Raw genomic sequence first — 13,609 nt, 5'->3', positions numbered from 1 at the left:
GGATGACCGGCAGTACGGCTTCCGCGGTGGAAGATTAACCGTGGACGCAGTACTGAGGGTGCGCGCCTTTGCGGAGGCCGCGGTGCGGGAGGGCAGGGTGGCGATCGGCGTGTCTCTTGACATCTCGAACGCCTTTAACACCCTGCCCTGGAGATGTATCCAAAGAGCCATGGCCCGCTTCGGCGTGCCGGGATACCTCCGCCGGATCATCCAATCGTACCTCAGCGACCGCTCCCTGCATTACACCAACAGGGACGCGGTAGAGGTTACGAGACGAGTGGGATGTGGAGTCCCACAGGGGTCGGTCCTCGGGCCACTCCTGTGGAACCTGGCCTTCGACGGGGTGGTAAGAACGGCCATCCGCCCCGGCTGCACGGTCGTCTGCTACGCGGACGATACGATCGTGTTAGCCGAGGGGGAAAACGGAAGGGAAGCCTCGGCCCTGGCCACGGTAGCGACGGCGTGTATTACGCGGGCTATCAGGGAGTTGGGCCTGAAGGTGGCGCCCCAGAAGACGGAGGCAATCATTTTCCGGCCAGGTGCTAGAGGTGTGCCGCCGAGCCTTTGGGTCATGGTAGAGGGGGTGGAGACGAAGGTGGAAAATACCTCTAAATATCTGGGGTTACTGCTGGACGGTGGGTGGCGCTTCGCCGCGCACTTTGCCCAGTTAGTTCCCCGCCTGGAGAAAGCAGCTGCCGCGCTGGGCCGTCTACTCCCGAACCTGGGAGGCCCTGACGGTCGAGTCAGGCGGCTGTATGGATGGACGGTTCACGCCATGATGCTGTACGGGGCACCCGTATGGGCCAAAGATATCAGCGGCAACCGGAGGACCTTGGGCATTTTGCACGGGGTCCAAAGGAAAATGGCATTACGGGTGGTACGTGCCTACCGTACAGTGTCGTTCGAAGCGGCGACTGCTTTGGCGGGGATTCCTCCCGTGGAGCTCCTCGCGAAAATGTACACCGATGTGTACCGACGCATGCGAGGGCTCCGGGAGGCGGGGCGGAACATCGTCCCCCGGGCGAGGATTGCGGTGAGGCGGCAGCACCATAGGAAGATGCTGGAACGGTGGAAGCAGCAGCTGCTCTCTCCGTCTGGCAGAGCTGCGGGGCGTAGGGTGGCTGAGGCCATAGGGCCTCACTTAGAGGCCTGGGTGGAAAAAAGGAAGGGGGGAATGACCTTCCGTATGACCCAAATGTTTACGGGACACGGCTGCTTCGGCGAATATCTGGACCGTATTGGGAAGGAGACTACGGGCAAGTGCCACCACTGCACCGATCCCCTGGACTCGGCGCAGCACACCCTGGAGATGTGCCCTGCGTGGGTGGAAAGCCGGGCGGAATTGTCCACGGCCGTGGGAGAGGATCTCTCCCTCGTAGCCATAGTGAAGGCTATGGCAGAAGGGGAGGACAAATGGAAAGCGGTGGCCTCCTTCTGTGGAGTAGTCATCAGCACAAAAGAGGAGGCGGAGCGAGAAAGAGAAAGAGAAGGACGAGAGAGACGCGGGGGGAGGGAAGGTGAGACCCCTCCTCCCTCTCCCGGGAATTTGGGCGAGAACCCCCAACATCAGACCCCCATCCTTGAAAGCCAACCACCACTAGTAAGTGGGCGGTCGGACCAGGGGGCCGGGGCAGGCAGTGGGGTGGACAAGGAAGTAGGACGAAGATGACGATGAAGGGGGGGACACGATTATCCCCCCCCCATTACGTCTCTGGTGTGGGAGAGACGCAGAGCCGGAGGTGGGTAGGAAACGGACATTCCACCTCCGTCTACTGCAATCTGGGAAGGAGAAGACCCCGGCTGGTATCCCGGGGTCGTAATAGGGAAGGGACGCTCCTGCGAGTGCTCGTTGGACCCAGGTCCAAGCGTGTGTGTGTACGAGACGGGCAGGAGGAGGGATAGTGCCGATGGCGAGGCCCTCCTTTCTGCATAAACCGTCTGGGAAGGATACCCGGGGGGGTTTTAGTGGGCATTCCGGTGCTTCCTCTATAGCGCCGGCGAGTCCCACATACCCCGGCCAACCAATACCAGGCCGGGGATGCGTAAAGGCATTTCCCCTCGTAACAAAAAAAAAAACAAAAAAAAAAAAAAAAAAAAAAAAAAAGGTTAGATTCCTCCCCGATGATGCGTCACCTTGACGTGGTGGGGAGGCTCTGTCCCGAAGCCCCGGGAAACCGGAGTGGAGGGATAATTAAGAGCGCATCTTTAGCCGGATTTCCTCTTGGACCCCGGCTCGGGCAGGATGCATAGCACCGGCATGCATACCTGGGTGTCGGACGCGTACGAATCGGTTCCTGCTACAGACGCGACGGTCGCGGCGGAAATGATGGTGAGCGCCACATAGTACGCCGGGGGCGAAAGCCCTTAAGCCGGAGCGTGGCTGGGCGGGGGTTGAGGAGTAACGAAGACACTACGCGAGGGCCTTAGCGCGCCCGCCTGAAGAGCGTCCTCCCTTCCGGAGGAGTCCTTATTATAGATGACACCGTATAAAACGTTACGTATATTTATATATAAATGGATTGATAGCTACAATTAGAATTATGTATATGTAAGCTTATACATACTTATACACAATGCCTGCAACATTTTATGTATAATTATTAATAATTATATATAAAATGGACAAATTTCGTATATTTTCGTATAAATTTGTATAATTAGATACGACTATTTTTGTCTGATTATATATAAAAATTTTTTACCGGGTTTATAACACAATATCAATATCTGATCGAATTCATGGTTTGTCACAAATGAACCAACGAGCATTTAACTGTAAATTTACAATACTTATATAAAAATGTAACTAATTTACGGAAGATAACGTTATGCTGCGTAATATTACAAAAATTTAGATATCTTCATAAAATTTTTTTAAATATTAATGATTAAATTATACATATATTAATATTAAATATTAATTTAAAGTAAATTAAAAACTCTATTTATTTTCTTTTTTTTTTATTTATTTTCATAAATACATATATATATTTTTATGTATAATTATATATAAAATATAAATATATATATGTTACGTCCAGGCCCGTAGAGAGGATGAGTCAGAGAAAGGGCGTAACAAGAACTGTTCCGATGTCAAAAGTCTTATCGACGAGTGATTCGGTCGAGCGAGCTGCAGGTTAGCAAACAAGTAAACGACGGGTGTCGTTATTACTCTGTTATGCGAACGCTCTCTCGGTGGTCCCTTTTTCGTAAGAGAATTGAATCTCTTTTACGCGGGACGGGACCTTATATGATCTTTTGCGTGGAGGGAGTGAGAGAGTTAAATAAGTTTACCGATCATTTTAATTTTTAGATTAATATTTATTCAATTAATTCTTACCATTTTACATATGATCTTATTAATATCGGCTTTAAAATTATTTGTATGAGTGTGTGCGTGTGTGTGTGTGTGTGTGTGGATCGCGGGTGTTACATAAGTACGGAGGTCATCAACCAGAAAAGAGGAGGAAAGAGTGCGATTCTAAAGATTTTATTCTGGTTGATATTTGTTACAATGGTTTATAATAAGAGGAAAAAAAATAATAATAAAGATTTACGAAAATGTAATATGTGTTACGGCGCGATTTCGCACACGGTCGTGTCGTCCGATCTATGGTCTTGGTTGGCTCGCGAGAATCGGCGGGTCGGTGCGATTTTAGGCATACTTAGTAAAAGAACAGGGTTGAATAAAGGAGAAAAGAGACGATGAGAAAAAAAAACAAAACAAAAGAGAAGGAAATTAAACTTACTATTTAGGCAGATTTGTTGCGTTTTTTTTAGCTGCTGGTGTAGTTGTGGCTCCAGTTGTGGTCTTACTTGGCGGGTGGTCTTTGTTGAGCACTGACTCTAATAGATTTTAAGATGTAATCGGGACTCCCGCAGTGTAAAACGAATTGCTTGAATCAGCGAACGACCGAAAAATCTGTGCCGAATGAATCTGATGCTGTACTGTCGACTGATTTTAAATTTTTTGGTCTTCGTAATGCGCGAGTCTTCCCTTTTTATATTAAATCTTGAGGGCGTGTTAACAATTTGGGCGGGAGTATTTTTGAGATTTTGACGTGTAAAAAGCTATCGTTCGGTGAGATCCTTCTCCTCCTTATTTTTGATTGTTGCTGATTGGTGGGCTCTGTACGGCCTCTTAGGAAATTTGAAGATTCTTCATTTGGTTATCTCCTGGGATTATCCAGCTGTTTCTTTCCATTTATTTATTTAGGGGATCTCTCTATCGATCCTTTTCGGTCATTTCTTTGAACATCGATTTCAATGTTTAAAACATTTTTTTCGTTCCGCGGCCCTCTTATGACTGGTCGGGCAATTATTGCTTTATCTTTATAGGAGGTAAAGACGTGGAGCCGACAGTGCGTAGCGGCGTTATTTGTTTCTTTCTTAAGATTATGCAGCTGTGTTTGTCGATTTATTCATTTAGGGGATCTCACTATCAACCCTTTCCGGTCGTTTCTTTTAACATCGTTTTCAATATTTTAAAATATTTTTCGTCGCGCGATCCTTTTTATGATTAGTCGGGCGATTATTGTTTCATTTTCGTGGGAGGAAAAACGTGGAGCCGACAGTGCGTAGCGGCATTATTTATTTCTTTCTTAAGATTATGCAGCTGTGTTTGCCTGTTTCGTTGTTTAGAGGATTTCGTTATTGATCCCTTCCGGTATTTGTTTAGATATCGTTTTTAGTAGGTCTAAACATTATTTGATAATAACGGTTCTTTTCTATTGCGCGATCCGTTTTTTGTGACCGATCGGACGATTATTGTTCATTTCGTGGGAGGAAATATGTGGAGCCGACAGGACGTAACACATATATATATATATATATATATATATATGTTACGTCCGAAAGCAGACTCATCTTCTTGCGACGCTCGTTTTTCTTTCAAACTTTTGACCGATCGATATATCAATTTTCTTATATAGCTGACACGGACGTAACAGTATATATAATTTTATATAATTATATATATATTGTATATATATTATATATATATATATATATATATATATATATATAAATGTTTTAAGAACCTGCCATTAAAATATTTACCAGTCATTTCGGGAAACCTTGTATGTATAATATATGTATGTATGTATGTATATATACATATATATAATATAAAAATAAAAAATAATTATTGACTTAATTATTACTATACTACTTAATAGCAACAGTAATGGTATTATTAGTGAATTATATAAAAGATTATTTTATTAACACATTTTTTTAATAATGGAAGTATATAATATTTAATTAATTATAAATGTAATTATATATATATATATATATATATATATATACATATGTGTCAAGAAATGACCAGCATCTCAGCTTTATAAGAAAATACCCGATTTTAGGGCAAAACAATTGTTTAAAAATTTGTTTAATTATTTTTATCATCAGAACTCTTTATGAAATTAATGTACATGACCAGAACTATACTAGACTGTTTTAAAATAAACAGAACTGTCGAAAATCGACCAGCATCTCAGCTTTATATTAAAAAATACGCGATTTTTGGAAAAATAATTGTTTAAAAATATTTTTAATTGTTTTTAACATGAGAACTCTTTATGAAATTAATGTACATGACCAAAACTATACTAGAACTGTCTTAAAATAAACAGAACTGTCGAAAATCGACCGGCATCTCACATTTATGTTCGAAAATATGAATTTTTTGGGTAAAATAATTGTTTAATCGTCAAAACTATTGACAGGACGTGTTTAGGCGATAGAACTCTTTTTATTCTTACTTCCCCGTAATCAGGTATTCGAAATATGGTGAGATGCTGTAAAGTGTTGTCGGAAGTTAGCATCTCATTTTTAAAAATTCGATTTTAATAATTAATTGGACGGAACTTTTGTTAAAACTTATCAGGAACTGTAGAACCATGCTGGATGCAAATAAATATAAAGTTTATTTTTGAGATTCTAACATTTGAGATGCTAACTTCACACACCCAAGGACTGCCCGGCCAAGACCCCGAGCTGTTCGACTTGTGCAGGGCGCGGGCGGCCGTCCAACCATTTGATTGGACGGCAAGTCTGCCCCGTAACAAAACCTTAGCCGAAAAAACCGGCAAAGGAAGGGGGAGGGGCCGTGAGGACCAAACCCCCTGCCGTCCCCCTCTCTCCCAAAAAGAAAGAGAATATCCCGTTTGGATCGGCGTCCGCCCATCCTCACCCCGCAACCCCTGAGGTAGCTGTGCTACCCAAGTATAGAGAAGAAGTTACGGACGTCGATGCCAGAACTGGGAAGGAAAAAAGAAAAAGGTATGCGAGGGAGGACCCCGTATCCTTGACACAGGGAAACGCTTAAGAGGCCCAATCCCCACCTGTGAAGGTTAAGGTAGTAGAGGGCCCACGGGAGGAGGGAGGAAGAGGAAAAACACTTCTTCTCCCCTCTGTCCCCCTCCACCTTCCAACCCTGGAATCTGTAACAGAAGCGGCAACCACGTCGCCCTCACCCTCCCCCACCTATTGTCTACTTACCGATCATCCCCTAGATGGGAAGGGTTGGGGGAATCTCCAGGTGGGGACAGAAGATTCCTTGAAGGACCTGATCGCCTTTAATAACCAAAATGAAGGCTAAAATCTTTCAGGCCAAACTGAACCACTGCCGCAAGGCGCAGGACGTTTTTGTCCACAGCCTCGCAGCAGAGGGTTATGGCCTGGGGGTGGCCGATTTGGGTGCGGGACGATCGGGGCTCCGTGTCCATAACATGGAGACCGAGGGCGGCGAATTCCGCTCTGGCCTCCATGTTAGAGAAAGAAGACGATTTGGTGGCCGTCCAGTGGGGGACCACCGTGGTGATGGGGTGTACCTTTTTTTTTTTGACGCAGGAGAAATGCTTGATGCATACCACCACCCTCGGGAGAGGGATGGTGGTTATGTTGGACTCCCGGTGGTCCTGATCATATTGGACCACCGGACTACCAACTAAAACTCCTGCGGTGGCCTTCCGCGCGATGGAGGGGCAGGCAGGGACCCGGGACTCGCAGTTACATTACTTCGGTATCCCTGACTGTGGGTCCCCTCCGCGCTTAAGACTCGGCGACATTTGACTTTCGCTGAGTCTCCTTCCCAGATAGGACTGTTGATGTCCTACCTGATTTCTTCTATTTTTGTGAACGAGTGGGGCCACGCCGCCCGTTCACCTTCCTCTGGGACCCGACACAGGGCAATGCAGGCCCCCGCCTGCACTACCCAGGTCCCGAGGGAAAGACGCAACCGTCTCTAAAGCAGACGTTCGTCTCTGGTTGGGGGAACATCATTCCAGCCACCTTTCGTTGAGGTGTGGTTTTTATAGAGGGGCCTATTGGCCCCTCTCTTTTTTAATTCTCTCATTCGCGTTTAGCGACCATGAGGAGGGATCTTATTACCTCCTCGCCATCCTGTTTGTTACTAGGGGGGCTAATAAGGGGGAGGGGAGCACTTGGTGGAGACATCCAATCCCCAACCATGCCCCCCTCTAATGTCATCTTCTCCTTTGAGGAGAGGGCGACTGGATTGTCCCCCCTCAATTGCTCGTCAAGGCCTTTAGCTTCATTGTCAGTGGGGGTAGCCGATGCAAGGAGGGACCCAAGCTCCCATCGGAGTCACTCTCCTTCTCCTGTTTCTCCTCGCTGCTGTCATCTACAACAGCCGCTGCAGCGGCCGCAATCGCCGCTTCTGCCGCCGCCTCTTCTTGTCGGCGTATGCGCTCGGCCGCCTCCTTCTGCGTCATAACTTGTTCGCAGAAGAAGGCAATCGCCTTCCAGGATCTCTCATCACCCAACATCTTCGTAACCATGGTTGGCAACGACCTCTCGTTGCCAACCACTGAACAGAGATCACGGCGCAGCGTGTCCCACGCCGGACACTTCTCCAGCGTGTGCCGCGCCGTGTCTCTCACCTCCTTACAATGGTGGCAGGCCGTGGTACCTTCCTTGCCGATTCGATACAGGTACTCACCAAAGCACCCATGCCCGGTGAGCACCTGTGTCATCCTAAAGGATACCTCACCTCGGGCCCTGTCTAACCATTCTTGTAGACAGGGCCGGACGGCCTCAACGCGGGTTCTTTAACCCGCAGTCTTCGGGTCAGATAGGTGGGCACTCCATCTCTCCACCATAGACCGCTGGGCGTGGATCCGGATGGTCTTCTTGACCCTGGCTGGTAGAGGGCCATGACCCCTCCTGAGCCCCCTTTCCCAATTATACCGCTCCGCGTACATTGCGGTCAGGAACTCCAAGGGGGGCGAACCCGCCAGGACCGTGGCCGCCGCATGGGACACCGTGCGGTAGGCCCTTATCACCCTCACGGCCATGCTGCGCTGTATGCGTCGGAACTTGTCCTTTGCATAACGCATGGCCACGAGATCCGTCGCCCATATTGGGCATTCATACAGGGCCACCGCATTTACGGTGCCCATGTATATACGGCGGACTCAACCATCCAGTCCCCCAAGGTTTGGCAGGAGCCTACCCAACGCCGTGGAGAAGCGCTTCACCTTGGGGCAAGGACATTGAAGTGGTGTCCAAACTTCCACTCGCCGTCCAGTAGGAGACCGAGATATTTAAGCCGGTTCCCCACCGAGATAGAAGTATCTCCCACCCGGATATGAGTCCTTGGCGGTTTCTCAGAGGATTTACTGTGAAAGTAAAGAGCCTCGGTTTTTTGAGCCGCCACTCTAAGACCCATACCAGTGATGCTTTGTACCACAACTGCCACCGCTGTCTCGGCCTTGGCTGCTGTATCCCCCAGCTGTTCCCCGCGGCCACCACTAATGTGTCGTCTGCATAGCAGATGGCGTGGCAGCCACGAGGGAGAGGAAGGCAAAGGACTCGGTTGTATGTGAGATTCCACAGTAGGGGTCCTAAGAGTGACCCCTGCGGAACCCCGCATCGAATTTCCCGTCGGCATTGGAGTCCGTCTTGTGTGACGAACTCCAGGCTCCTATCCCGGAAATATTGTCTGATGATCTCCACAAGGTAGGGAGGGACCCTGTATTGCAACAAGGCATCCATTACTCTATCCCAGGGCAGGGTGTTGAAGGCGTTTGCGATATCTAGTAATACCGCAAGTGCCACCCCGCCCCCTTCCACGGCTTCCTCCGTGAGGGACGTAACACGACTAATCGCATCCACAGTCGAACATCCCTCGCGGAAGCCATATTGCTCCTCGTGGAGACCACCCTCTCGGGATATATGTCGAACAAGTCGGTTTTGCAATGATCCTCTCAAAGATCTTGCTGACCTCGTCCAGCAGGCATATTGGTCTATATGCCGACGGGGTTCCTTCTTCCTTGCCTTCCTTGGGGAGCAGGACCAATTTAGCCTGCTTCCATTGCTGGGGGAAAGCGCCATGTCTGAGGCATTTATTAAATATGTACCTCAGACGTTCTCCCAGAAAGTCCAGTGCCCAGACTCATATCTTTCCAAGCACGCCGTCAGGGCCAGGAGCTTTTCTTGATCCTATTCTTTTGACGGCGCGCTGAAGTTCGTTGCTGGATATCTCCTCGTCCTCCTCTAGTTCATAAGGTCCCCCCAGGCCGGGACCCCAGTTGAGTGTGGACTCCTAAACCACTAGCGGGAAGAGGGTGTCCACAACATTCCTGAGGACGGGAGTATCCAGGGATTCCGTGACGGGGGGCGTGTCCAGTTCCTATACTTATTTTGAACTATTCTGTATGGACGCCCCCATGGGTCCGTGTTGAGGGATGACAGTAGCTCATCCCAACAACTGGCCCTGGACTTCCTGATAGTGGCGCTAAGGGCGCATCTTGCGGCCCTATAGGCAGCCAAGGCCTCCTCTCGGATCTCCGGGTTTCTTCTCCTGGGAATACGAAAGAGGGTGCGTCGCGCCTGGACAGAGGAGCGCCTTAATTGCGCTATTTCCTCTGTCCACCAATAGACGGCGTGACGTGGGCGGAGGACCCTGGCGCGTGGCATGGCTGCGTCGCAGACTTCGCGCATAACGCCCCGCAACCATTCCACATCCAGGTTAATGTCCCGCCTTTCCTCTCCCTCCGGGATACCCCACAAAATGGTCATTAAGGCCTCTTCTAGTTTCTTGGGGTCCAGCTTTGTGAGGGTCCACCTACCTGTGTCCCCACCTCGAGGTGGGTGATGTACCCAGTAATGCACGGCGTCCAGGACAAATTCAATGTATTGGTGGTCCGAAAAGGTTTCCCCTCTCGAGTCACCCACCACGCGCCATCCTCGCACCATCCTCTTGGCCCCCTTGGAGCCGATCGTTATATCCACGATCGACTCCTCTTGGGGCCAGACACATGTGCTCACTCGGCCTTCGTTAATAACGTGAAGGCCGAGCGAATTCACCCACCTCACCAGGGTAGTTCCCCTGGTGTCCTGCCTCGACTCACCCAGTGCCGGAGACTTGACGTTAAAGTCTCCAGCTATTATGAGTGGATCAGCAGGGAGTATGTTTCTGACAACATCCCCCACCTGTTCAAGGAGTGAGTCAAACTGGGCAGGACTTCAACTAGGGGGGACATAGCAACTAATTATTGTTGTGGACCCCCACTTTGCTGCAACATATCCGTTCCCCTTTCCAATACATTTGAGAGGGGGGATGTTATTTGTTGCAGCACCGACCTCGATTGCCGCCGTGCTTCTTGCATTCCCCAGCCACGTAAGCTTTGCTGAGATCTTATAGGGCTCAGCAACAATGGCCAGCCCGATGCCACGCTCAGCCAGGCTCTGATAAAAGAGATTCTGTGCCTGACTGGCGTGGTTTAGGTTAGCTTGGAGGAACCTGACCGCCATTTATTTTGGGTGATCAAGCTCCTCCGGCTTTGCCTCTATCTGCGTACCCTCCCCATCATCTTTCGGCAGAGGAGTATCCTCGGGCTTTTTTTTAGAGCCTTTCCTTGGTACCCTCTGCTCTAGGGGTTCCCCCTCTTATCACCCCCTCTTTATCCGCGAGGACCTCTCGCATTCGGCTCGCCAACGCATCCGCCTTTTTTTTGTTGTCCGGACCCCCAACCTCAAATAGTTGGACACCGGTAACTGCCTTTCTGGCCTTCAGGCCATTAATTTCGAGACTGGCGAGATCTATACTGTCCATCGCCAGTCTCAGATTCTCCTTGTATTGGCCGGATGGGCATGTAAGCACCATCGCAGTTGTACGGGGGACTCTCCTACGTCCATTTTCCCTCCCCTCTTTTTTGGTTGGGAGGGAGGATTGGACGTCGCAGGCTTAGGTTGAGGGCCCTGTGGTTTATTGCCTGGCTCCTTTGCCTTTGCCTTAACATTCGTGGTTGCCGGAGCCCGATTATCACCTTTTTTGGTGGTTTTTTTGCGAGCTTTACGCTCTACCACCTCCGACCATGTCTCCTTTTTCCCTGTGAGCGGGGGAGGCGAAAGTGTTGTCTTTTCGGTGGGTTTCGCCTTACCCTTGAGGGCTTGTGTCTGCCCTTCGACAGGGCCTTGTCGGCCCCTTTTGGGTTTGGAGAAGGCAGCTTTTCCTTTTTTTTGGGAGACGGCTGGGGTCCCGCTTTCAGTGGATCTTGCCCTCCGCGGGCCTTTTCCCCTTTCCTCCTCCTCTTTCCACCCTCTCGCGGTCCCTCCGTTTTTGCGTCAGGGGCCGTGGGAGCGGGTCCCACGTGATTCTGCTCTTGTCTTTTCCGGGGATTAGAGGCCTTAGCCTCCTCTCCAGCGGTAGACGGGACAGGAAGCGGAGCCGGAACAAGCTTTTTTGGAGCAACCACCGCTCCAGAGAGCCTTAGCGTCTCCATCTGCTTCGCGATGGGATCCAGGAGTGCTAGAACTGCATCCTTTTGGTCCATCAGCTCATTATATTTTGCCCTCAGCTCCTCGGGCAGATTCGGAGGGAAGGCCTTCGATGGCCGCGGTACCCCTTTGATCGTCGATCCCGCCTGTCTTACGGGACCTGTCCTTGCCGGGGGGACTGCTGTGTCCATCTTCATATCCTCCCTTATATCCTTTTCCCCCTGTATAGAAAGGGGAGAGAGGGCAGTCCCTCCCGCTAAACAAGGAGAGGTGGGATTCCGATAATCCTCCTCATCCGACCTCACCACCAGCCTCTTCCTTCTTGTGTTCTTGGGTAATGTCCCTAGATGAGGAAGAGTATGGGGCGGGTAAAAATACAAGGGGAGGAAGAGGAGCTTTCTAGTTCGCACCTCCCTTTTCAACTCCGCATTTTCCTCCCGGAGCTTTGTCAGTTCCTTACGGAATTCTTTAAGCTCAGGGTTCTCTCCCTCCCTGATTTGTCTGGCCATAAATGTAGCTGCTCTCAGCAGGACTACAGTGTCTTTGATCTTCCTGACCAGAGACCCTTTCATTTCGTTGGAGCAGTCCGCCACCTTATATAGGATGGTGGAATGCTCCATGAGTTGCGCCGCAATTACCTCGGTGAATTCCAGCAAGAGCAACTCTTCCATCTCCTTTTCATCGTTGAGGAGACGTTTCCACCTCGCTGATTTAGAAGGATCCGGAAGCAGCGACTCTGCCGCCCTTCTATCTCTCTTCTCTTCTTTTCTGCGTCTTTGAGCTTCCTTCTTTTTTTGGCGCCTTCCGACATGTTTGCCGATGACCGGTTGATGGCCTTTGCCCCGTTTCTCCTTTTGCTCCTTGACTATATTTTCTGCCACCGAACTGGTGACAGAAATATTGTCATTCTCCTCTGCGATCTTATCGCGGATCTCCTCGCCATCTATGGAGTCTGCCTCCATATTCTCATTATGAGCGGAAGTCCTCTCCTTCTTGAGCCAGGAATGGTTGTATCCCAGCACACGTGCAGAAAAATCTTCCGCAGCTGGCCTGACCTCGTTGTCCTTCGCACTCATCAACGGGGATGGAGGGGGGTCATGCCTCATCCCACTCGTGCTTGGAAGTGGGTTCTCCATCGTCCATTCGGTTTCCTTCCGACGGGTGAGGGGGAGTTGGAAGTTAACATCTTCAATCCTAGTGATGCGCAACTTCTCCATCCTAACCACGTGTTCTCTGTTTGTTGCAGAGGCTAACCTCGCACTGCTCCTGTAGGGAACCTGACGTGGACGCGTTGGCCTAAGCGTCATCCTAACCGAAGAGGAATCTTCGGATATATCGCCCGAACGCAACGGACAGGTGGATCGCGACCAGATTCTTTCCCCAGCGTTTTTTCCCTCCTCGTTGTTATTATTTTTTTTATTTATAATATTATTTATTGATGGGTCCATTTGAAAATAATCCCACTTTCCCCTTGCAGCTCCCTCGACCAGGGTATATCTTCACCGCCGTAGAAAGCGCCCCGAAACATGACTCGTAACGCTCCCGACGAGGGGCCCCAAGTTTCCCCGGGGGGTCGAGATACACCACGGGCCGGCGGCCAAAGACAGCACCGGCACTGGATCTCAGCCCCTTACTGACCCATGAGGTTTTGACGTCCTCATGGGCTTTCAGGGGTTCTGTGTCTGACCTCACGGACACTGCAAGGGGCGGCGCTACCCGGAGGGCCCCACGAACGGTTGGGATGGAGCAGCTGCTCCCCTACCCCGCCTTACCCGCCGTGGCGACCAGCATACCGTGTTAACACCCTCTCCTCGACAATCCTCGAGGAGGGCACCGGCGGTGCACCGCTTCGGAAAGGGGA

General features: G+C 50.0%; 1 protein-coding gene across 1 annotated transcript; it reads right to left on the bottom strand.

Annotated features, from left to right (window-relative positions):
* Window positions 1-8,075: 8,075 nt before the first annotated feature.
* Window positions 8,076-8,426, bottom strand: LOC140672947 (uncharacterized). Its single transcript, XM_072905425.1, has one exon. It carries the CDS (start codon window positions 8,424-8,426, stop codon window positions 8,076-8,078), a length of 351 nt encoding a protein of 116 aa, XP_072761526.1.
* Window positions 8,427-13,609: the final 5,183 nt, after the last annotated feature.

The sequence above is a fragment of the Anoplolepis gracilipes genome, chromosome 14 (assembly GCF_047496725.1).
Source record: "Anoplolepis gracilipes chromosome 14, ASM4749672v1, whole genome shotgun sequence".
Taxonomy (NCBI): Eukaryota; Metazoa; Arthropoda; class Insecta; order Hymenoptera; family Formicidae; genus Anoplolepis; species Anoplolepis gracilipes.
This window is presented reverse-complemented; position numbering and strand designations above follow the sequence as displayed.

Excerpts from the sequence above, each read along its gene's own strand:
- LOC140672947 (XM_072905425.1), bottom strand. The coding sequence starts at position 8,426 with ATGGGCACCGTAAATGCGGTGGCCCTGTATGAATGCCCAATATGGGCG.